Here is a 25,471-nt window from a genome sequence, read left to right on the forward strand (position 1 = left end):
CACTCCCCGCCATGGGCAGGACCAATGTCATCTACAAGATCCCCTGCAGAGACTGCGAGAAACACTACATCGGACAAACAGGAAGGAAACTAACAACAAGAGTACATGAGACACGTGTCAAAAGACACGACCAATACTCACTCATCTCAATCCACATGGACAAGGAGAACCACGACTTCGACTGGGACAACACCAAGATCCTGGGACAGGCTAGGCAGAGACAAGCACGAGAATTCCTGGAAGCATGGCACTCCACGAAGCATGCTATTAATAAACACATTGAACTTGACCCCACATACATTCCACTACAGAGGAAACGCGGATGTGAGGCAATCCATCGCAACAGACCCCAGAGTTTAAAACCAGGCGGGAAAACACACCGACGCTTCATGAGAGGCTGCACTGAGGATGTTACCAAGCACGGTAACGAAACGTCTGTGGTACAACAAACCAGCTCGGCGAGCCAACCAACCTCAACACCCACAACCCGAGCTACAGATCTACTCCAAAACCTTAGAAACCATCAGGTGGGTTGGGAGAACTGTAACCACGTTTTTTTTTTAAATCTCCTGATACAAAGTGAACAACTCACAGCTTAAACTGAGCAACTGCCTCCAAAATCAGAAGTTCTGAGAAAGGGTCACTCGACCCAAAAGGTTAACTCTGATCTCTCTCCACAGATGCTGCCAGACCTGCTGAGCTTTTCCAGCAATTTCCATTTTTGTCTGCCTCCAACTAAGGCCCATATGTATCAGAAATGGGAGAAGAACATTAAATAAAGCAATTTCCTCAATTTAAATAAACTATTTTCTATAGCATCAAATTATTTACAAATCACAGGTTACAAATGATTACTTAATTTACTTTTATAGACAGTTTAAGATATTATTCAACAAAAGATATTGATCATCTTTTGAAATAATGCTGCAGTATTAAAAACACTTCTTTGATAGGACTATGGACTTGGCAATTAGAAATGGCAGAGCGTTTTCTTTTCACACATATAAATGTCAAAGATCCAATCGTTATTTAATTGAATTGTGGGGCAGCTGGTCACTCTTGGGTATTAAATGACATACATGAAACATAACTATTTTCAAATACAAAATATTCCAGACACAGCTTTGCTTTCACGCAAACAAAAGCCGAAGAATACTGTATCAGTAGATTTATATTTAAAAAGATAGAACTAATTGAAAAATAGAAAATGTGTTCAAAGTTCACTCTAACCCAATGTCAGAGTCTAATTTTTCACCAAGGTACACAGTTCTCACAAGAAAACACGATTAAAATTGAAGTTATGCTATGGCAATCTTAGAGTTTATTAAGCTTCAATAAAATTACTCAGGCCTTTATTTAGAACAAAGGGCAATATTTACTTTGAAAGAACTGAACCTTATAAGCCTTTTAGCATATTTTAAATTTCAAATCATATAATACAACTGAATGCAAAGGTACATATGCTTAAATAGTAAGTTATGGTTTTAGAAGTTTTTGACCAAAATTTGCAGCAAAGTTAAGCTATAACTCTAAAACATTGCACAATACAGCCCTCAAATGAAGACTGCAACATTCATAATATAACAATTTGTTGGAATAGTATTTATTCCAAGTTTAGATCTGCAACACTTGGCCTAAATCTGTAGACACTTGAATTTAGTTTTCCAAGAAAAACTTTAAAAAAAAATACTTTTTTTTAAACAAAAGGACATACCCTACGGCCTTCATTTGGATTGATACACTCTTGGCACACAAAAGGTATGCAGGCAAACAACAAAGGCCTACATCTCAGTTCAATTTAGCAGTAAAGTTTTTCTTAAAATAAGGATTTCATGCTCCAGCATTGCTCACCGTGGTTTGTGTTTTAATTCTTCTTAAACTTCTACCAGTTTAGGAGCCTTGAATTCCCTTTCTAGATTTCCTCTGTCGACTGCACTTTTTTCTGCCTGCTAACTCATCAACAAAGCTCATGCTGACTGAGGCTCTACCAGCAAACAGCATGTCTAGGATATTTGCATTTGTTTGGTTGGTTAGAGGATGGGGGTGGTGGGGGGGGAGAAGAGGGGCAACTTGGGTTTTAAAGTAATATGTATATTGTGTGCAGGCCATAGTGACAGTGCTCATCAGTCACCTGCTCCCACTATCTCCACCCCCACTTTTGCAGAAGGCTAAAAGGTTAAAATGGGTCACAGATCCACAAAAGGCAGAAAACCAAATTGGTCATTTGCATCTGTAGACAAAAGTGTCTATTCTGAAGTATATGCGATGAAACCAAACCAAAAAGATGTGGATTAGATTCTCATGGAATGAGATTTTAACAGTCAACTGGTCTGTTTTAAGATTTTTTTGGGAAATTTGGTAAATCTTTAATTATTTATCTGATTGAATCAGTAAGTAGATAGAGGAGCCAGCAAAATACACATTTACTCTTGCACTCAAATCACAAGCTACCATGAATAGACTTATGCAGCAATGAAGTCAACTGTCAAAGGCAATACTTAAACTATGCAACAGCAATTGTACTTCTCAAATATAAACTATTATCAAAATGGCTAAAGCCTCTACAGCTATGTTATCGGCCAAATATTGTAAAGTTCAAGTTCATAAGCTTTTTTTTGTCTGTTTACTTAATTGATGATTGACTATCTCCAAGTGTCATAAATATTAAGTAAAGCAATTTTCTCAATTTAAATAAACAATTTTGGCATAGTAGCAAGTTATTTATAAATCAGGGTAGGTTACAGATGATTCCTTAAACTGTCGTTAATAATAAAGACATGAATATTTAGTTTATTAACTCAAATTCTAATTCTTTTCCTTCAACTACTCCAAAAGGCCTCTACAAAATCTCAACAGTACCTTGATCTAATTGCTTTCATGAGGAAAGCTGATTATCTAGAATGCGTTTAATTAGCAATTAATAGTATGGCTAAAGGAAAGGGTTAACAATCTGCAGGACAGAAAATAAAGTGTACAAAATGACTACAATGCTGATTACTACACAGAAGTTTTTTTGAAAATCACAAGGTTTTTTAATCCTCCAAGGCAGAGAAAATAAATGAATCTTGAGCATATGGTAACACCATTTTTTGAATCAGAGCCCGAGGTCCCCTGAAGAATGATTTTGCTATCTATCAGAGAAGGTCCTATGTTCACTGTAGGCACTACACTCTGCCTTCCTGTCACCACTAGATTCTCATGTAAGAACAAAGAGTCTCTGTCCTATTGGCTCAAATGAAAATGTCGCATCTCTCCTCCCTGACTCAAAAAAGATTTAAAGGCAGCCATATAGTGTGCTCTGAATAGCATTTGAGAATGCAATTTGAAGAAACAGGATGCAGTCTGCAAAGAGGAATCTGTCATTCTGTGTTTGCATGTCCTATGAGGTATCATTTCATAAATTTCCTCCCTGAAGAGGCCTACAATGAAATTGTACTCAGTTGTCAATTCCAGATAAACACAGTCTCAGCACAGATTCCAAAATCAAACTTTCTCTGCAATCTGATTATTTGTTTCCTAAAACAATTCAAACTCAAACCCATACCCCTGAGCTAACTGGTGCCTTCTTCAAACGAAAACAAAATTTTAATGGAGCAACTTAATGGAAAGAAATTATCAATGAGTCACTGAAGACTCAACAGCATTCGATGAAAAGATTGACACCTTTGGTTTGCCCATTAATGGAAATGCTCAAACCATTAGTTATTTTGGTATTCATAATGGAACTGTGCCATATGATAGAAAGAGTCAAGGTAGTCAGTTTAAGTTGGGGATCTTCATAGAGCGTCCAAGGGGCTGTAAAGATTTCCCATCACAACCCGGGCTCCAGATCAGCTAATTTCTCACTAACTATTGATTGACAACCATCCTGGTCATCAGAATATCAGTCATGTCATCCATCTGATCTCTCCCTTCCTTCTCATAAGCCCTCATTCGCAAAGTGTACTGAAATATTTATTTTTCACATATCCAAGAATAAGAGGTTACTTTTTCACAGCATGGTTCAAGTTTCAATATTCTCTCCCAAATGCTCCTCTTCCTGCCCTCGCCCGCCAGCCCCTTCCACCTCTTGCCTTGCTCTTGCATTGTGTGAGCTGACTATTCTGTCTAAATTAACAGTGTGCATGGGGATAACAGCATTTATAGAGTGGGGTTTCTACTCTGGGAAACAGCAAGTGCCCCAATGTATACAGCATTTCTTATTCTGTAGCACAGAAGTTGCTGGATCAGTACAGCAAATAATGCAAAGCTGGATCTTCAGTGGCAACAAAACCAAAGTATTAAACCAGATTAAACATGTCAAAGATGCTGCCACAGCATCAGAACGACTACACAGTACCAGCAATATGTTTCACATCCAATAATACAGAAAGAACTGATGTTCAATTTAAAAACTAAAGATAACTTGTTTACAAGAGGTCCATGAAATTTTAAAGAAAACACTCTTATAATCTAAAAGTTCTTCTGTAAACTCTGATGAATTGTACCATGACAAGGTCCTTGTGGCACCATCCAGCACTAACACCGAAGAAAAATCAGAAAGGCAACTTAGGTGACAATGAAAGTACTCAGCAGCCGACTGCAGCATAATGGTTGTGTCACAAGACATAACCCAGATATGCAAGCTGACATGCTGGAACATGTTTTTGAATCCCACCATGACAGCTGGTGAAAATTTACTTCACTTAACAATCATGGAACTTGAAGCCAGTCTTAATAACGTTGACCATAAAAAACTATTAATTGCTGTAAAATATTGCTAAGAGAAACTCAGCTGCCCTCCTTACCCAGTCAAGCCTACATGTGACTCTGATCCTCAGCAATATAGTTGCTACTTAACTACCTGCAGGAATGGCCTGGCAAGCAACACAACTTAAAGGTAACTAGGGAGGGACTACAAATATTGACAATGCCAGAGTTGTCCACATCCACAAAATAATAGAAAATAACAAAAAAAGGTCTTGTAATACAACCATTACTCTCACATGACAAGTTGTTCACTCCACTTCAAAGCAAAATGCTGTGTTTTGAAAACACATTTATGGAGCCTTCTGATTGAATTTCTCAGGTAGACTATTTAACTATATTTCTGACTTTGATAACGTTTACTACCATAAATTGGGTTGGCATTTAGATCCTTACAAAACATTCTCACCCAAAAAAAAAACAAATCCCTGGAAACCTCAAAAACAAGACATTGCACCTTTTAAAATACCAAATGTGTACTACACACCATACAATTTGGCATGTTTAAGCAAAATATACACGTTTTTACATACACAATTCACCATGAGTTTTCCACTAGTCACAAATTTCAACCTTTATCATAGTTGTGCTCAACGGTGGTGACCACAAGCACAGCTTGCAATATAAAATCAACTAGCCATTAATACCACATTGCAATGTCATGGGAATTAATAATTTCTGACCTTGTAAAATAATCTTTAAAATATTCTTTCCTATGTGCCACTGGTAGGTCAGCATTTGTTACACAGCCTTAATTGTACTCGAGAGGTGGTCAGGTGCTTTCTTCAAATTGTGCAATCATCTAGTTTCAGAATTAAGTAACATGATTTTGACCCAGGGACATCTTAAGACAGTTTGCAGCTTGGAGGGTGCTTCTAGGTGGTAGGTCTTGGGTTGGAAGGTGCTTTCAAGGGAGCTTTCATGAAATGCTGCAGTGCTTCTTACAGATGACAAGCACTGAAGCCACTGTGCAGTGATGGGAGTGGATCTTTAAGGCGGTGGACGGGGCACAGATCAAGAGGGCTGCATTTTCCTGGACTGTATTAAGCTTCAAGCTGTTGTTTCCATATCAAGGACAGTTATCTTAAATTCATCACTTCTGTCCAAATTTGCATTAAGGCTGTAATGAGGTTGGAAGCCAAATGCCCTGACAGAAGCTGAACTGAAAATTGTTGAATAGGTTATTGCAGTTTAAGTGCCACTTGACTGTACTGTCAAAGACATCTTCCATCATGAGAATAGACCAGTGGGGTGGTAATTAACTCGATCTGATTGGAACTGCTCTGTGGAAAAGGCTGGCTTCCTGTTGTAAACGTGAGATAATATGACACAACCAAAAACACTTCAACTGACAGGTAGTAAACAATCATTATTTGAAAGAAAGCTAAAAGTCATGATTTTAATCTTTCAAAATTATTACAGGAGATTCTGAAGATCAAAGAACTTCAAAAAACAAATCATGCCCAATGCAAAGTTAGCTTCAGATGTTTTGAACTAGTTCAAAAAGCTAGAAATTGGTCATGCATCCAGATTAAATTAATTACCAATTTATTGTCCATTTCTGATATCTGGGGCCTTTAAAACGTAAAAGTGTAATTAATTAATAGGCACATTTCAAATTAATTTTATATGTAAAAAGTTGTACTTGAGGTCTGTACACCAATACAACTAGTAAATCATTCTGTTCAGCTTCTCTTCAACGAAATATTCACTAATTTGCAAGTTGTTACTTAGATAAGGGACAAAACATTGGTTTGTTTCAAATAAACCCATTCAAATTATACAGGTAGGTAGTAAGTTGGTACATTTTGAAATATAATAGGGGTGTTTATAACAGGAAATATTTCAAATTTACAGTCTAAAATGCTCTCCAACTGCTCAGGTTTATGGCACATTTACATCTGACAAAATGCAAATGAACTCAAGGAGGAACATGAGCAAAAAACATGTTAAAACTAGTTAATTGTGAAACCAAATTTGTACCCAGACTGCTAATTATAGCCTATGTTGTAATATTGGGCCTCATGATTGACTGTGCACAGACCACTTCTTTCTGGAAAAACAAATTCAGTATATTTCGTAAGACTGAAAGATGTAGAAGCAAAACAGGTGACTTGGCTCGCTGAGTCAGCTCCACGATTCAAAGAGATCTGGCTGACCTGATAGTCCTCAACCCCACCTTTCTGCCTTATCCCCACAATACTTGATTCCCTTACTGACTAACAAACTAGATTAACCTTGAATATACTTAACACTCCAGTATTTAAAACCCTCTGATAAAAAAATCCTCAGATTCTGTAGCCTCTAAGAGTTGAAATTTTCTTATCTGTCTTACATGGGTGACCCCTTAATCTGAGAATATGTCCTCTAGTCCTACACTCTTGCACAACTGGGGGAAAAAAAACTGTCTACCTACCATCGAGCCCCTCAAGATTCTTCAGTTTCAATAAATTTGCCTCAAATTCTAAACTCCCATGTACCCAGGCTCAATATAGTCAACCTCTCATGAGAAAACCCTTCCATGCCAGGTTCAACCTGGTAAAGCCTGCCTGGACTTCCACCAGACATCGTGTTTCCTTTGTTAAGGGGACCAAAACGATTCACACTATTCTTGAGATGATGTAACTCATGCCTTGATTTGTGCAGCAAGGATTCCTTATTTTCATACTCCATTCCCTTTGAAATAAAGGCCATCGTATGTATGCCTTCCTTATTACCTGCTAAATGTGGATACTAGCTTTTTACAATTCAGGCACAAGGAACCCAAATTCCTTGGCACTGCAGATTTCGACAGTTGCTCCCCATATAAATAATATTATATAAATAATATTCAAAACAAAGAGAGTGCGGCTGAGAAACAGCAGGTTTGGCAGCATCTGTTGAGAGAAGAACAGAATTAACATTGAGTCTAGTGACCCTTTGTTAAAACTGGACTCGAAATGTTAATTCAATTTTTCTCTCAACAGAGGCCTAGTACCAGACTTAGTATGTTTCTCCCCGACTCTTTCATAATTACAGCATCTGCAGTTCTTTGTATTTATATATTTTTAAATTTAATTAATATTCAACCCCTCAATTCTTCCTGCCAAGGTTCATAATCTCATATTTATCCACGATACATTCTATCTGCCATGTTTTTGTCGACTTACTTAACCTGTCCACATCCCTTGGTAGACTCTCATTCTCGCTGCTTGCCACCCTATTTATTTTTGTGTAATCCACAAACCTGGTCAAAGTACATCCACTTCCCTCATCCAAATCATTAACATATCATGTAAATTATTGTAGTCCCAAATATCTGTGGCACGCTACTAGTTGCATGTTGCCCCATCCTGAAAATGCCCTTTATCTCAGCAATTTTTTAAAAATGATTTCATCAATCCTCCATCCATGCTAACATACTAGCCCTGACACCCTGGCTTTAATCTGATTAAGGACCTTACATGTAGTACCTCAGTGAATGCCTTCTGGAAATCCAAATATATTACATCTGCTACTCCCCTTTTTAATTGATCTGCTTGTTACCACCTCAAAGAAATTTAGTATATTTGTCAGGCATTATTTCCCCTTCATGAAACCATGCTGACTCTGCTTCATTTTATTAAGCATTTCTAAATGCTCCGGTACTGTATCCTTTATAATAGACTAACATTTTTCCAATCATAGATTTTTTTGACATCTTCTACTTTAAATAAGGTATCACATTGGTAGTTTTCCACTTCTTTGGGACATTTCCAGAATCTGTGGACTATTGGTATTCTACTATCAGGGTGTCACCACGTCTTTTGCAACTTCCTACAAAATCCTAGGTTGCAACTAATCAGGACAGGGGATTTGTCAGCCTTTAGCTCATTAGTTTCTCTACTAACGAGTACTACTTCTCTTGTGACAGTTATTGTATTTGTTTCCCATCTCCCTTTTGCCCTTTGGTTACTTAGTATTTTTAAAATGTTATTAGTGTCTTCTACCATAAAGAGTCTTGCAAAGTATTTATGTACTTCCTCCACTGCTTCCTCGTTCCTCTTTATTATTCCCCCAAACTTGCTCTTGAAGAAGTCTAAGTCCACTGTGGCACCTTATTTTCCTTCTTATTTTAGGAAGCTCTGAATTTTTAAAAATATAAATAGCTTCCCTTTTCAGTTCACCCAACACTTCCCCCTGGAAAGAAAGGGGAGGCAGAAATTACTCAAGAATAGCCCAGTTAGCTTGATGTTTGCAGTTGCGAATGTCTTGGAATCTAACACAAAGGAAGTTATAACTAGGCATTTGGAAAGTGGTTAGCAAGAATCATCATGGTTTTGTGAAAAGGAAGTAGTGTTTAACCAAATTATTGGAATTCTGAGGTAGTAACGTGTTCACGAATCAAGAGGAGCTCAGACATTGATGTACTGTACTTGGATTTTCACAAAGCATTTGGCGAAGTTTCATAGAAAAGGTCACTGTGCAAAGTACAAGCTCATGGTAAGAGAGGTAACACATTAGCATGGTACATATGCTATATTGGCTGGCTGGAGTAAAACAAAGCTTGCATAAATGAGTCATTTTCAGATTGGCAGGATGTAATGAATGGGGTTCCACACAGACCTGTACTGGGACCTCAATCTTTCTACAGGTCATGTCAATGACCGAGATGTGGCAAACAAAGCTTTGGTGGCTAAATCTGCAGATGACAAAGGTAGGAAAGCATGCTGTGAAGGTAACATTCAGCCTGCTTAGATAGGTTAAGCAAATGGTCAAAAATATGGCAGATCAAGTCCAATGTGGGAAATAGTGGTAAGAGATAACAAGGTGTAGAGCTGGATGAACACAGCAGGCCAAGCTGCAGCAGAGGAGCACGAAAGTTGACGTTTCAGTCTGGAACCTTCTTCAGAAATGGGGTAGTGGAAGGGGATTTTGAAATAAATAGAGATAGGGGGAAGGGGATGGAAAACGGATAAAGGAGCAAATAGGTGGAGAGGAGATGGACAGGTCAAGGAGGTGGGGATGGAACCAGTAAAAGGTGAGTGTAGGTGGGGAGTTAGGGTAGGGGCTGGTCAGTCCAGGGAAGACGGACAGGTCAAGGAGGTGGGAATGAGGCTGGTAGGTATGAGGTGGGGGTGGGGTTTGAGGTGGGAGGAGGGGATAGGTGGGAGAAAGGATGGACAGGTTAGGGAAGCGGGGATGAGCTGGGCTGGTTTTGGCATGCGGTCAGAGGCAGGGAGATTTTGAAGCTTGTGAAGTCCACATTGATACCATTGGGCTGCAGGGTTCCCAAGCGAAATATGAGGTCCTGTTCCTGCAACCTTCGGGTGGCATCATTGTGGCACTGGAGGAGGCCGAGGATGGACATTTCATCCAAGGAGTGGGAGGGGGAGTTGAAGTGGCTCGCGACTGGGAGGTGCAGTCGTTTGTTGCAAACCAAGCATAGGTGTTCCACAAATCGGTCTCCAAGCCTCCGCTTGGTTTCCCCGATGTACAGGAGGCCACGTCGGAAACAGCGGATACAGTATACCACATTAGCAGATGTGCAGGTGAACATCTGTTTGATGTGGAAGGTCTTCTTGGGGCCTGGGATGGGGGTGGGGGTGTAGGGGCAGGTGTAGCACTTCCTGGGGTTGCAGGGAAAAGTGCCGGGGCTGGAGGGGAGTGTGGAGCGGACAAGGGACTCACGGAGAGAGTGGTCCCTCTGCAAGGCAGATAAGGGTGGGGAGGGAAAAATGTCTTTGGTAGTGGGGTCAGATTGCAGGTGGCGGAAGTGCCAGAGGATGATGTGTTGGATCCGGAGGTTGGTGGGGTGGTACATGAGGACGAGGGGGATTCTGTTTTTGTTGTTATTGCAGGGAGGAGGTGCGAGGGATGTATTGCGGGAAACGCGAGAGATGCGGTCGAGGGCATTTTCGACCACTGTGGAGGGGAGGTTGCGGTCCTTGAAAAACGAGGACATCTGGGATGTCCAGGAGTGGAATGCCTCATCTCGGTAGCAGATGTGGCGGAGGTGGAGGAATTGGGAATAGGGGATGGCATTTTTGCAGGAATGTGGGTGAGAGGAGGTGTATTCTAGGTAGCTGTGGGAGTCAGTAGGCTTGAAATGGACATCGGTTTCCAGGTGGTTGCCAGAGATGGAAACAGAGGGGTCCAGGAAGGAGAGAGAGGTATCGGGGATGGTCCAGGTGAACTTATGGTTGGGGTGGAAGGTGTTAGTGAAGTGGGTGAACAGTTCGATCTCCTCGTGGGAGCACAAGGCGGCGCCCATACAGTCATCGATGTAACGGAGGAAGAGGTGGGGGATAAGGCCAGTGTAGCTGCGGAAGAGGGATTGTTCCACGTATCCTACAAAGAGGCAGGCATAGCTTGGGCTCATGCGGGGTCCCATGGCCACCCCCTTTGTCTGTAGGAAGTGGGAGGAATTGAAGGAGAAGTTGTTAAGGGTGAGGACGAGTTCAGCTAAGTGGACAAGGGTGTCAGTGGAGGGGTCTGGTCAGGCCCACGGGACAGGAAGAAACGGAGGGCCTTTAGGCCATCTGCAGGGGAATGCAAGTATATAGGGACTGGATGTCCATGGTGAAGATGAGGTGTTGGGGACCAGGGAATCGGAAGTTTTGGAGGAGGTGGAGGGCGTGGGTGGTGTCATGGACGTAGGTGGGGAGTTCCTGGACCAGGTGGGAGAAAATGGAGTTGGGGTAAGTGGAGATAGGTTCGGTGGGGCAGGAGCAGGCGGAGGCAATGGGTCAACCGGAGCAGTCAGTTTGTCAGTCAGGCCACTGGGAAATAGTGTTGTTGTTCACGCACATTGAAAGAATCAAAAAGGCTGAGCATTATTAAATGCAATACGTCTGCAAAATTTTCCAAATGCAGAGGAATCCAGATGTTCTAATGCATGAGACACATAGTTAGTATGCAGGTACAGTAAATGATTAAGGTGGCTAATGGGATGCGACCCTTCATGAAGGGAGGAAGTGGACAGAAAAGGAAAGAGGTTTTGCATCAGTTGTTTACGACAGCAGCTGGATCACAGGCTGAATCTGTGTGTAATTTTTGGCCTCCTTATTTAAGGAAGGATGGAGAAGGTTCTGAGGCAGTTTATTAGGTTGATACCCGGAATGAGGGAGTTATCTTAGGACTAAGTTGAATAGGCTGGCTTATTTACACTGAAGTTTAGAAGAGTGACTTGATTGAAGTGTAAAAGATCCTGATGATCTTGACAAGATGGATGTGGAAAGGTTGTTTCACCCTATAGAGAGTGCAGAGCTCAGGAAGTCTAATTTAAAATCAGGGGTTGCCTTATTTTTGACACATGGAGAATTACTCCGCGGAGGTTGCAAATTTGGAATTGTGCCTCAGAAGGCAGTGGACAGGGTAATTGATTTTTTTTTTTAAGGCAAAGAAAGATTGCTCTTGTTCAACTAGGGAATCAAAGGTTATGGGGTTGATGGGAACAGAGAATTCAGAACACAAATAGCTCAGCCATAATCTTTAGGAATGGCAAAGCTGGCCTGAAAGGCCAAATGAAATACTTTTCCTCTTAAATCACACGTTCCCTGTCCCTTGCATCCTACCTCATCCTCCCAAGCCCTCCTGCAGCATCCTTCAATCTCTCCAAAACCCTCGTGCAGCCTCATTTTTCAGTCTTTCTCAACAAATTTCTCCTGCAGCCTCCTTTTCTCATTCCATATTCCTCACACCCGTCTTCCCACTGTTCTTACAGCTTTCTCCTCCCCTTCCAACCATGTATGAAGCCACTTTCCTGACTCTACCCCTCTTGCAGCCTCCTTCTCCTCAAACCCAATTTTACACCTCCTTCCTGTCCCCACCCATTATCATCACTTTCTCCTCAATCCCACTTCTTGGAGTCTTCTTTTCCCCTCCTACCATTTTGACAGCCCACTTTGTCCCTACAGCACTTCTTTCAGCTTCCTTCTCTTCTCCACCTGCTCTGCCAAAAACCTTGCAACCTCATCCTCACACCCCACCCCAAGTGCCAATCACAGCCTCCTTCTCCAACCTCAACTCCTTTTGCAGCCCTTTTCACTATCCTCATCACGCAGATTCCCTCTCCACAAAACCCTTTTGGCAGCCTCTTCACTAGTCCCCAGCTGCTTTGGTAGCCCCCTTGAGACAGCTGTCATTGCTGAATATTTTTTGTCCTTGTCATCAGTAAAATAATCAAATCAACCAAGATTTCTTGACTGCAAGCTTAAGCAATGTAACATGCACTTGGTAAATATGATGGATATTCTGGCCTTTCAATCTATGGACAGTTTTTGTGAAACTTGTAGTTAACACACAAAACTCAAACTTCATGGCTAAAACCATACAAAGTACACAGAGCAACAACGATTGACTAACTTTATAATATTAAAGATGAGTGACAAAGTAAAGTTCAGTACTCTGTACTTGTGAGTTATACCGTACAGACCTTTCTCAAAACAGTTGTACAATACCAAGTCCTTCTCCTTGAACATAGTTCTTTATTTACACTGAAGCATAACTGACCGCACAGACACAAACCAGTATGATGGTTGAGCAGAAATATAAAAAAGGTACATAACTATACACTGACTATAATGTGTATTCTAACAAACACTGTTGGAACAGTCCATAGAAAACAAGGCAGAAAGGCACAATTGTGTCAGCATATATCCACAACTTCAATGCAAGATATTATACAATATTCATTGTACACAAACTGAACAACTGACCTGTACAGGTCAACTATATGGCCTTTAACAACATCTACAATGTCAGTTTGTAGACATTTAATAAATTAATAGAACATAGAAAAGCTAATATAACATTTGCATGATGTAGCATAAGAGTTATAGGATCCTGCATTGTTCCAGAATAGAGCTCTTCTGAAATTTTATCTAAAATATTCCACAATTTAGAACACTTTTCTGGCAAACTTAGTACAAAATGATAATCCATTTCAAACTCTTACCTCTATTTCCAGGTGGTTGAAGGCCATCTCCCGTCATGCCACACCATCCGACTGGAAAGATATCACGAGAATCATATCTGCACCAATAATCAAATGCACCTCTCCAGCCATCAAATGTTACGAAAATGTCATCGGCTTTCACTTCACTGATGGTTGCTGGACAAATCAGATGAGGGTTTTTTCGATCCACTGCTTCTAGTTTCATCCCAACTTTGAAATGATTTTGCTGTGGGCTTGGAGGTTCCTCAAACAGGAAAGAAATTAGTTTTTTTTTTCTCTCCTGCCCAAGTGCAAGCATGAACTTAACACAGAACAAATGGATTGTAACTCCTTTGAGTAAAAAAAACTAGCATTTACTATAGTTCAGCACTTTCAGATGTGTAATGAACTTCTGTAAATGTTGAATGGGTGCAGATATATTATCAATGCACAAATGATGCATTGTTCTTTTTAAAAAACAGAAATCCAAAACATAAGGATACATCACAATTTGCTGAGTTTAAGAGAATTTTAATTTACACAGCGAAAAGTTACAAGCCTATTAGAGTTGAAGTCTAATATATGACAGCTGAAGTCTAACAAAAATAAATGTTATTTTCCAAGGCTTCCCAACAGTGTGAAGCTTTGTTTCTAGAAAGAAGATATGTTACAGTGATTACTTCATTTCATGGTCACAGCTAGCAACAGTGCAACGAGTCTCAAAACTGTCTCTATGAAATCCAACATAGCTGAAAAAGTATTCAACTCCATACCCAAAATGCAAGATGAAGAGAAAGAGAGAAAACTGGCTTTAAAGACAACAGAGTAGTCTAGAATCCATGTAAAATTTAAATCAAGATGAAGCATTTAGATCTGCAATATAGTCAAAAGATAGCAGTGCTCATTAGCCAGGACTAAATGTGCAGTTAAAAAGAAAAATAACCATTGAAAGAAGCAGAGATTACAGTAAAATAACGAACTGACACTAGCAGCTGTTAGAATAAACTCCACTCTTCCAACGGTGTGACTTCATCCACACCCAAGCAACACCTTGGCCCAGTTACTGATTCTAAGTTAGTAATTAAAGTATAAATTTAGGGCTGTGTTTATTAATTCTCTCTTCCTCCCCACTCCCTCCTCTGCTGAGCCCCATTTCAAAACAGCATGCATGCACAGTGCTTTACTAACTTACGGCATCATATGTATATTAACTGATGACAGTGTCTGCCATTCATGCATAGTTGCCTGCAGTTGTATCAGAAAGCACTACCTAATTTTATTTAATACGTGCAAGGATACAAGCAGAGTTTATCCCTCATTCGACGCACAGTAAGTTTTTGCATATCTCCTAATAGCTGATGTTCATTTTTTTGCACAGGACAAATGTACACATAGTGCATTTGTACAGTGCATCATGTCCTGAAGTTCATCAGCACCAATGCTTGAGTTGTGAAGTGCTATGTAGGAAAGTTTCACGGCATAATTTTGTTTTCCTCAAGGGCTTCTCTTGATATTCCCCAAGGGATTTTTTTTATTGTTGGGGACCGGTTTTTCTGCCTCAGTAATTTCATTAGGCGTTGCAAACTTTTCTGTATGTCGATATCTGGTGGGTTCGAACTCAAAGCAGAATTAGAAGAATTAATCAAATTCCCAATCATCGTTACTGCTCCATTAAATTTAAAGCAATACATAAAACCACAACATTAATTTTCTCAATAAGACAAAATTTACAATGGGCAACAGACAATGGGCATAAGCCAGCAACAGAGTCAGAGTCATATAGCACAGAAACAGACCCTTTGGTGTGCCAACCAGATGTGTCCATCTGAACCAATCTTATTTGCCAGCATTTGGCCCATATCCCTCTCAATCCTTCCTATTCCTATACACATGCAGATGCCTTTTAAATGTTCTAATTATACCAACCTCCACCACTTCCTCTGGCAGTTCATTTCATATACACACCAGCCGCTGTGTGAAAAAGTCGCCTTTCGGGTCCGTTTTAAATCTTTCCCACCTGAGCTTAAACCTATGCCTTTAGTTTTAAACTCCATTACCCTGGGGAAAAGCCATTGACTATTCACCCTATCCATGACTTCATAAACCGCTAAGGTCACCCCTTAGCCTCCAACGTTCCAGGGAAAATAGCCCCAGCCTACTCAGCCTCTCCCTATAATTCAAACCCTCCAGTCTCGGAAGTATCCTCTTAAATCTTTTCTGCACCGTCTCAAGTTTAACAACATCCTTGCTATAGATGTGCAGCCAGAATTATGTGCAGTATTCGAAACATGGCCTCAACCATGACCTGTACAGCCACAACATGACATCCCAACTCCTACACTCGATTTTCTGACCAATAAAGGCATGCATTCCAAACCCCTTCTTCACCACCTTGTCTACCCGTGACTCCACTTTCAAGGAACTTTACACCTGCACCCCTTGGTTTCTTTGTTTGGTAACTCTCCCTAGGGCCCTACCATAAACTGGAGAGTGCTGCATTGGTTTGCCTTACCAAAATGCAACACTTCACATTTATCTAAGTTAAACTCCATCTGCCACTCCTTGGCCCATCTGATCAAGGTTCCATTGCACTCTTCAATAATCTCCTTCAATGTCAACAACACCACCTATTTTGGTGTTATCTGCAAATGTACTAACTCTGCCTCCTACATTCACATCCAAGTAATTTATATAAATGACAAAGCAATGGACCCAGCACCAATCCTTGTGGCACACCGCTGATCACAGGCCTCCAGTCTGAAAAGCAATCCTCTACCACCACCCTGTCTACCACCTTCAGTTACTAGTGGTGTACCTGAAGGCTCTGTTTTGGGGCCACTGCTGTTTGTCATTTTTATAAATGACCTGGATGAGGGCGTAGAAGGATGGGTTAGTAAATTTGCGGATGACACCAAAGTCGGTGGGGTTGTGGATAGTGCGGAAGGATGTTGCAGGTTACAGAGGGACATAGATAAGCTGCAGAGCTGGGCTGAGAGGTGGCAAATGGAGTTTATGCGGAAAAGTGTGAGGTGATTCACTTTGGAAGGAGTAACAGGAATACAGAGTACTGGGTTAATGGTAAGATTCTTGGTAGTGTGGATGAGCAGAGAGATCTCGGTGTCCATGTGCACAGATCACTGGAAGTTGCCACCCAGGTTAATAGCGTTGTTAAGAAGGCGTAGGTATGTTAGGTTTTATTGGTAGAGGGATTGAGTTTTGGAGCCATGAGGTCATGTTGCAGCTGTACAAAACTCTGGTGCGGCCGCACTTGGGGTATTGCGTACAGTTCTGGTCACCGCATTATAGGAAGGATGTGGAAGCATTAGAAAAGGTGCAGAGGAGATTTACCAGGATGTTGCCTGGTATGGAGGGAAAGTCTTATGAGGAAAGGCTGAGGGACTTGAAGCTGTTTTCGTTAGAGAGAAGAAGGTTAAGAGGTGACTTAATAGAGACATACAAGATGATCAGAGGATTAGATAGGGTGGACAGTGGAAGCCTTTTTCCTCGGATGGTGATGGCTAGCACGAGGGGACATAGCTTTAAATTGAGGGGTGATAGATATAGGACAGATGTCAGAGGTAGGTTCTTTACTCAGAGAGTAGTAAGGGTGTGGAATGCCCTGCCTGCAAAAGTAGTAGACTCGCCAACTTTAAGGGCATTTAAATGGTCATTGAATAAACATATGGATGATAATGGAATAGTTTAGGTTAGATGGGCTTCAGATTGGTTTCACAGGACGGCGCAACATCGAGGGCCGAAGGGCCTATACTGCGCTGTAATGTTCTATGTTCTATGTTCAAGCTAATTTTGTATCCAATTGGCTAGCTTCCCCTTACTTAGCAGTGTACCATGCAGAACCTTGTTGAATGTCTATATGGACTTCAGCAAAGCAACATCTGCCGCTCTGCCTTCATCTCTTCATAAAAAGAAATGTTTTGAAAAAAAAACCTGAGACACTTAGAATCATACAGCACAGAAACTGATTCAGTTCAATTAGTCCATACCGAACACTATCCCAAACTAAACTAGACCCACCTGCCTGCTCCTGGCCCATATCCCTCCAAATCTTTCTTATTCACGTATTTATCCAAATCTCTTTTAAACCTTGTAACTGAACCTGCATCGACTACTTCCTCAGGAAGTTGATTCCACACGCGAACCACCCTCTGTGTGAAACATCTGCCCCTCATGTCTTTTAAATCTCTCTCCTCTCCCCCTAAAAATGTGTCCCCTAGCCTAGGGAAAAGACAATTATCGATTCTGTCCCTACCCCTCATTATTTTATAAACTTCTACAGGGTCACCTCTCAACCTCCTACGCTCTACTGGAGAAAAGTCCCAGCCTATCCAGCCTTTCCTTCTAACGCAAACCTTCCATACACAGCAACACCCTGGTAAATCTCTTCTGAACCCTCTCCAGCTTGATAATATCCTTCATATAACTGGGTGACCAGAACTGGACATAGTATTCCAGAAGAGGCCTCATCAATGTCCTGTGTGACCACAACGTAAGTTCCCAACTCCTGTACTCAAAGGACTGAGCAATGAAGGCAAGCATGCCAAATGCCTTTTTAACCACCCTGTCTACATGTGACGCAAACTTCAAAGAATTATGTACCTGCACCTCCACCTCCAGATCCCTCTGTTCTACAACATGACTCAAGGCCCTACTCTTGTTCGTTGTACCAAAATGCAATACCTCATATTTATCCAAATTCAACTCCATCTGCCATTTTTCAGACCACTGACCCATTTGATCGAGATTCCTTTGTAATCTTAGAAAACCTTCTTCACTGTCTACAATGCCACTGATTTTGGTGCCATCCGCAAACCCACTAAATATATCTTCTATATTCCCGTTCAAATCATTTATATAAATGTCAAACAAAAGAGGACCCAGAACCAATCCCTGTGGAGCACCGCTGGTCACAGGCCTCCAGTCTGAAAAGCAACTCTCCATTGTTACTAAGTTCTGAAGAAGGGTCACCGGACCCAAAATGTTAACTCCGTTTTTTCCTTCACAGATGCTGCCAGACCTGCTGAGCTTTTCCAGCAACTTTGTTTTTGCTCCACTATTACTCTGTCTCCTTCCATTAAGCCAATTATGTATCCAATTAGCAAGCTCACCCTGAATCCCATGTGATCTAAGTTTACTAATTGGTCTACCATGCGGAACCTTGTCAAAGGCTTTACTGAAATCCAAGTAAACATCAACTGCTCTGCCTTCATCAATCTTTTCGGTTACATCATTAAAAACTCAATCAAGTTTGTGAGACACGATGCTCCTTGCACAAAACCATGCGAACTATCCCTAATCAATTTTTGCCTCAGTAAATGTTCATAAATCCTATCTTTTATAAATATCTCCAACAATTTACCCAGAATTGAAGTCAGACTCAAGTCGATAGTTCCCTAGTTTCTCCTTACAACCTTTCTTAAGCAAAGGTACAACATTAGCCAGCCTCCAGTCATCAGGCACCTCACCCATAGTTATAAATAATGCAAATATTTCTGCAAGGGATCTCGTAACTTCTTCCCTTACTTCCCACAATGTTCTGGGATACATCAGGTCAGGTCCCAGAGATTTATCCACCTTAATATTCTCAAAGACCTCCCAAACTTCCTCTTCTGTAACGTGAACTGTTTTTAAAAATCGAAGCTTATTTCTCTGCATTCTCTAGACTCCATTTCTTTCTCTACAGTAAAAGTTGACAAAATATTTATTTAGTATCTCTCCCATCTCCTGGGGTTCAACACAAAGACAACCTCCGTGATCTTTAAGAAGCTCTACTCTCTCGCTCTCAATGTATTTGAAGAATCTCTTCGGATTAGCCTTAACCTTATCTGCCAATACTATCTCATATCCCCTCTTTGCCTTCCTGATTTCTTTCTTAAGAATGTCTCTACACTCTTTATATTGATTAAGAGATTCAATTGAACCGAGCAATCTATATCTAAAATAAGATCCTCTTTTATTCTTGACTAGAACCTCAATATCTTTATTCATCCACTGTTCCTTAATCTTACCAGCCTTAACCTTCACTCTAACAGAAACATAGTGCCTGTACTGTGCTATACTGTTCTATGTTCTATGAACTCTCATCGTCACACTTTTGAACACCTCCCACTTGTCAGATGTCCTTTTACCTGCAAACAGTCTACGCCAATCAACCTTTACAAGTTTTGTCTCATACCATTAAAATTTTCCTTAAGCCAATTAAAAAACTCTAACTTTAATGGAAGGCTTATCCTTTTCCATAACAATCAAATTATGATCGCTAGACCTAGGAGTAGGACATTCAGTCCCTTGAGCGGGCTCCACCATTCAAAACGGTCATGGCTGATTCAATACACAACTCCACTTTCCTGCCCTTTCCCCATAACCCTTGATTCCTCCACTGATCAAGAATCTCAGTTTTAAATATACACAAGGACTTGGCCCCTGCAGGTCTCCCTATGCTAAGGAGTCTGAAAGACTCGCAACCCTTAGAAGAAATTCTTCCTCTTGCCAGTCAAACCGGTGCTCCTTTATTCTGAGACCATGCCCTCTGGTCCTAGACTGTCCCAGGAGGGGAATCATCCTGTCAAAATTCACCCGGTCAAGCCCCTTAAGAATCCTAAATGTGCTGATGAGCTCACCTCTCATTCTTCTAAATTCCAATAAGTAGCGTTCCAACATGTTTAACCTTCACTCATAAGACAATACCTCCATACCGGGAATTATCCCATTTAGAACTGCTCATCATTCCCTTTGTACCCCATTCCACTTTGCAGCCCTTCTTAATTTGTCTATTTTTGCAGCTCTCATCATTGATCCTGCCCCACTTTGTAGTCCCTCTTCATTCATCTTCCACCCCACAGCTCTTCTTCATCTGTCTCTTGACCTTTGCAGCTCCTCTCTCTCCCCTTTTGGGTCCTCCAGTCACAATCCTTGGGCCCCAGCCTTAACAGCCTCATGACAGCCTCAACTTTGCTCCTCAGATCACCACCACCAGCACTGGCCCCAAGCCTCGTTACCCAGCCCTTAACCTCAGTTCTTCTTCCCACCCACTGTGGCTACCTGTTGCATTGCTGTTGCCACTCATCTTACTGCACCAATCACAGGTTGTGTCACTCCCAGATCTGCTGATGGGTTCACTGTGAAATAATTACAGCAATTGTGGGATAGAACAAACCTGGTATGGGATGAGCAGCTCTTCACCATTACCTTCCATTCAGTTTTTGGTAGGGGTTGAGAGAGAGTGAGGAATGCAACATTTTTCCAATGGAATGGTGGCCAAAGGTTGGTCCTTGTTCTTCAAATATTGGCAAGGCATTTTTTATATCCACCTTTGAAGGCCAAAGTTCTTACCTCATTTAAGACAGTTGTCTCCAACAAAGCAGCACATAGTGGGGGCAACAACCTATTATTGTTGGAGTATTAGAGACCCAGGTAACTTTCTGGCGGGCTGGGTTCAAATCCCTGCTTGGCAGATGGTGGAATGTGGGTTCAATTAAAAACAAATCTGGAATTCAAGGTCTAATGATGATCATGAAACTGTGTCAATTGTCAGAAAAATCTATCTGGTTCACTAATGTCATTTAGGGAAGGATATCTGTTGTCCTTACCTGGTCAAGCTAAATGTGACTCCAGACCCAAAGAGACATGTTTGACTCTGAACTGCCCTCTGGGCAATTAGCATTGGACAATAAATGCTGGCCTCGTCGGTGATGCTCAAACCCCATGAATGAACAAAAATAAACACGGTTTCAGTACTACACAGGAATGTCAACCTCAATTTATGGAAGCAAGTCAAAGTCTTCAAAATCTGAAGTATTCCTAGAGTCAGAAGTCTACAGCATGGAAACTGACCCTTTGGCGCAACTTACCTATGCCACCCAGTTTTAAAAATTAAACTCTAAGGGTTTTCTTTCCACTACTGCAGAGTTTATCAATTTTTTTAATAGGTAAAATCATTGTTATTTCAAGGGAAAACTCATTTTGGTCATAGTGTCTAATTATTTAAGGGAATATGTTAGACAATGAAAGAACGGACTTTATTCAAACAATCCAATAAGCAGTGAGGCACTGGCCATAATAAAACATATTACAAATTTACTTAGTCTTTAAACACTTTTTTTACCTTCTTAAATATGGATGCTGGGGCCATTTCTGCTCCATTTAGTGTTCGCAACAGAAACATTGGCCAGGATGAAGCATTCATTCTGAAACCTGTTCACTCGTATAAAAAAAACAAACGAAACAAACACATAAACAAACAAATCAGTTAGCCTTCCGAAGTACTCCACACATATAATTGTCATATAGCAGAAAGGTCCACTCCAAGTAACATTTCATATACCCAGGAGAGCAATGGGATCTCAATTTCACCTGGAATGCCAATGAAACTTTCATATGGATGAAGTTCTACCCCATACAAGGATGTACCTCTGTGATTAATTTTGCAGTGTCAGAGTCAAGGCCATTCACATGTTTACAATATGTTCTCTAGCATCTGACGGGGTCCATCAGAGCTTGGCAAAGCATTCTGCAGCTGGTGGCCTCTATCAGCTGAAAAACCACTTTTAAAAGGGTCCTTTTTTTACAACAAAAGAATCTTTTGCAAATTGCCCAGAGGAACCAAACCCCTTTCAACAGCCTCATTCAAAAACCTTAATTGGAGGTTTGGTCCAGAGACAATTCTAACTGGTAATAATAGATGTAGTGTCATCAACTCAATCTATCCTATTTTACCAGTGGAAGCTGAAACACAGAAGGTCCTTGCAAAATCGTCAAGGCCCAGGAATTTCAAATAACTGAAGGATGGATCTGGAAGGAAGCCTTCGCTAGCCCATGGGGTTAAATCAGGACAAGGATGCAGAACACTGAGGACCTCAACATTTAGCAAGATGGGCTCACAGGAATTAAAGAAACTCCGCAAGTGTAGAGACAAGGGGCTGCTGCTACACATTATTTGTACAAGCAGAGTAGTCACCAGCTAATACATGGAGTCCGTACTACTTTTAAAAAAAAAAGACAAAGGTTTATATCATACTCAACGTTGCCAGTGTGCTTACTATGATGCAAATCGTGTCTTTCTTACTGACATTTTAGCTTGATATTTGGCAAATGGTCAGTGCCATACCATCTATCCAAATAGTCAGTTGGCCAGATAAGCAGAAAGGATAAAAAGTGGTGGAGAACTATTTGCTTAAAGACTGTTATTCTCAAATTCATTATCCTCTAGTCCTATATTCATTGTTCAGGTTAAAAGCATATTTCATCTTTAATATTTTTCAGTATTTTAAAGACCAACATTGTGTCTTGTCCATAATCTTCTCTCCTCCATAAAAAATACATTTAACTGTTGATGTCTTTGTAAATTCCAACATATCCTGAACTATTCTGGTTCCCTTTTTGAGGTAGTGATGCAAATAATTGTTACTTCTATTGCAAAAGGTCCTAACTCTTATTTATAAAATGACAGTACAATGTGCACTGATACGTAAAGTGATACTTTCCAGATAAGTCAGTACTCATTCTTATTAACAATCCATCACCCTGACTTGCAGGATGCCACAAATAATTATGCCTACTTTCTTGAAGGGAAGGCTATTTACAGGTTTTTGTTTAGATTGCCCACGAAATATATCGTTGATGTCAATTCAGTTTTGTCATGAATCACTGTCAATGCACAGAAATTCCCACGGAATTGGTACACCTCCAGCCCTTTAAGACATGCTTCTCATGTCCTAGTGATTTTCTTAACTGGAAACAGAACCACTTTAAAAACAAACTTCAAATTTCTTCCATAAAGTGATGGTACCAACATATGGATCGGTTGCTTTATTAAATATACATCAGATTTGTTAAAAGATAGATCTCCCTCTCAAGCAGAAGTTTTATAACCTTACCAAGTGGAGGCTGCAGCATTCCACTATTCTTCTCACAAGTTCCAATAGGTTGTATATCAGATGAATCAACCAATCGCCAGAAGTCATTTTTGTTGTCACTCCCATCTAATCGTAATCGTAGCCTTGCTCCAGTTATTCCAACCACAGTAGCTATACAAATTGAGGTAACATTTCTTGGGTCCTGAGCCTCAAGTTTCATGTCAATTTTGAACTCATTGGTGGGTGGTGTTCTTGGCTGGAAATGAGTGCACAATGTAAATTCCCTTTTTGAGCAAATATCTTTCTCAACATAGTTCAATAAAAAGCCATTAAACACAAATTTTAAAATCATTTATCTGTGAACACCCTGACAACAACAAAACAACTACAGGATACCACACGACTAAGCCCTCAGAACAGGGTTTCAAAAGCTAGTGTCCTTAAGAAAGTTCAAGAGTTGGAAGCTTTCACTCAAAACGCTGGAGGAAAATGCATCCTAACAGAGCATTCCAGAAGTGCCAAATCCTGAAAAGAAATTCAATTCATGGCAAAATATTTGATATACCATCAGAAGGCAGCCTTGAACTCAACACTTAACTTCTCCACCTTGTCAGCTTTTGGAGAGTGCCACCTGCTCTGGGATCAGTCATTCACTGCCACCAAAACCGCACTGTACAAGGCAGGTAGAACTCAGAGCCTCATACTCCTCAGGGATACGATCACCTATGTTAGGAAGTGGGGGTGGACACCTGCCTTATCAGCCTAGAGAAAAAGGAAGCCTTTGACAGAATATCGCACAGCCACAATGAGAGACATAGACTGTAAAATGGGCTTTGGGGAGGGTATCTGCAATTGGATCCAACTGCACTACACCAACATCAATAGTACAGGCTCAATCAGAAGGTGCGAATCAGAAAGCTTCCCAACAAGTCTGGCCTAATTCAAAAACCTGCGCCACTGCAGAGACCAAAGCCTTCTTGTACTTCATTTGGAGGTCAAAGATGGAGTGGGCCCAAAGGGATACCACATATAAATTGCTGGGGGTGGGTGGCCTACACCACCCTCATCCTGATGATCACTTTCATGTGTGGCTGTATCAAGATGTGCATTGACTCTCAGTATGCAAACACCAAGTGTCACTGCTTACTGAGGTTCTACCTGTCCCCAGTGTTACGAAGGAGGGGTCTGGCCTCACTGCCACAGAGCACTCCAAGTTGTTAGACTGTTCCACGTCACCTGTCTCTCATTGCAAAATTTGAGAAATAAAACAACTTTGACCACAAGTCCATTTAGCAGTGGTTAGCACGTAGCATCTTTGAGACCCTTCAGGAAAAGGAGGGTTGATCTTGTTGGGTGGTTCCCGAGCAGACCGTCAAAGTCATTTGGCAGAACGCCTCATTGTCAGAATTTTCCAAGAAGCACTGAGACATAGCTTGGCTGGTGGTGAGAAGGGCACTATCTTTGAGATCCTTCATGCATGCCCAGTCTGTCTAAATCACCGCACACTGCCATGGAAGCAGCTGCAGGGGGGACAAGACTGCCACACATTTCCTTCTGCAATGTGCCTTTGCAAAGGAGGTCTGGAGAGAGATGCAATGGTTCTTATCAAGATTAATTCTGAGCAGCTCACGAGGCAGGACTCTGCTCTGTGGTCTGTTTCTGGGAAAGCACAGCGTGACAAAACATGAACTGCATCCGGAGGCCATCAACCTTGTGAAAGATACTCTTTGATCTGCCCAGAACTTGCTGGTCTTCTTGTTGAAAGAGTTGACCCCAACAGTGTTGCAGACTGGCACACTGCAAGATCCTGGATTATGTCCAGAAGGAACCACTAAAGCTTGGGGCAGCTGCTGCCAAGGCACAATGATGAAAGGCCACCATAAAGTCTTCCTGCCAAAGTACAAGGGGAGTCTGTTCAGTTATCGGACCCCCCCGGTGCCTCAAACGTACGGCTTCA

At 41.1% G+C, this 25,471-nt stretch overlaps 1 protein-coding gene across 6 annotated transcripts in view; it reads right to left on the reverse strand.

Moving 5' to 3' along the window:
* The window catches only part of scml2 (Scm polycomb group protein like 2), a 106,669-nt gene that overhangs the window by 36,715 nt on the left and 44,483 nt on the right, over positions 1 to 25,471 (reverse strand). For all 6 annotated transcript variants that reach the window (XM_048602704.1, XM_020529888.2, XM_020529817.2 and 3 more), the window contains 3 exons: positions 23,536 to 23,770; positions 21,765 to 21,853; positions 13,664 to 13,907 (listed from right to left, as the gene is read on the reverse strand). In XM_048602704.1, coding sequence (XP_048458661.1) covers positions 13,664 to 13,907; positions 21,765 to 21,853; positions 23,536 to 23,770 — 568 coding nt within the window. The remainder of the gene's footprint in view (positions 1 to 13,663; positions 13,908 to 21,764; positions 21,854 to 23,535; positions 23,771 to 25,471) is intronic.

This window comes from Rhincodon typus, chromosome 11 (genome assembly GCF_021869965.1).
Source record: "Rhincodon typus isolate 14 chromosome 11, sRhiTyp1.1, whole genome shotgun sequence".
NCBI classification, from domain to species: Eukaryota; Metazoa; Chordata; class Chondrichthyes; order Orectolobiformes; family Rhincodontidae; genus Rhincodon; species Rhincodon typus.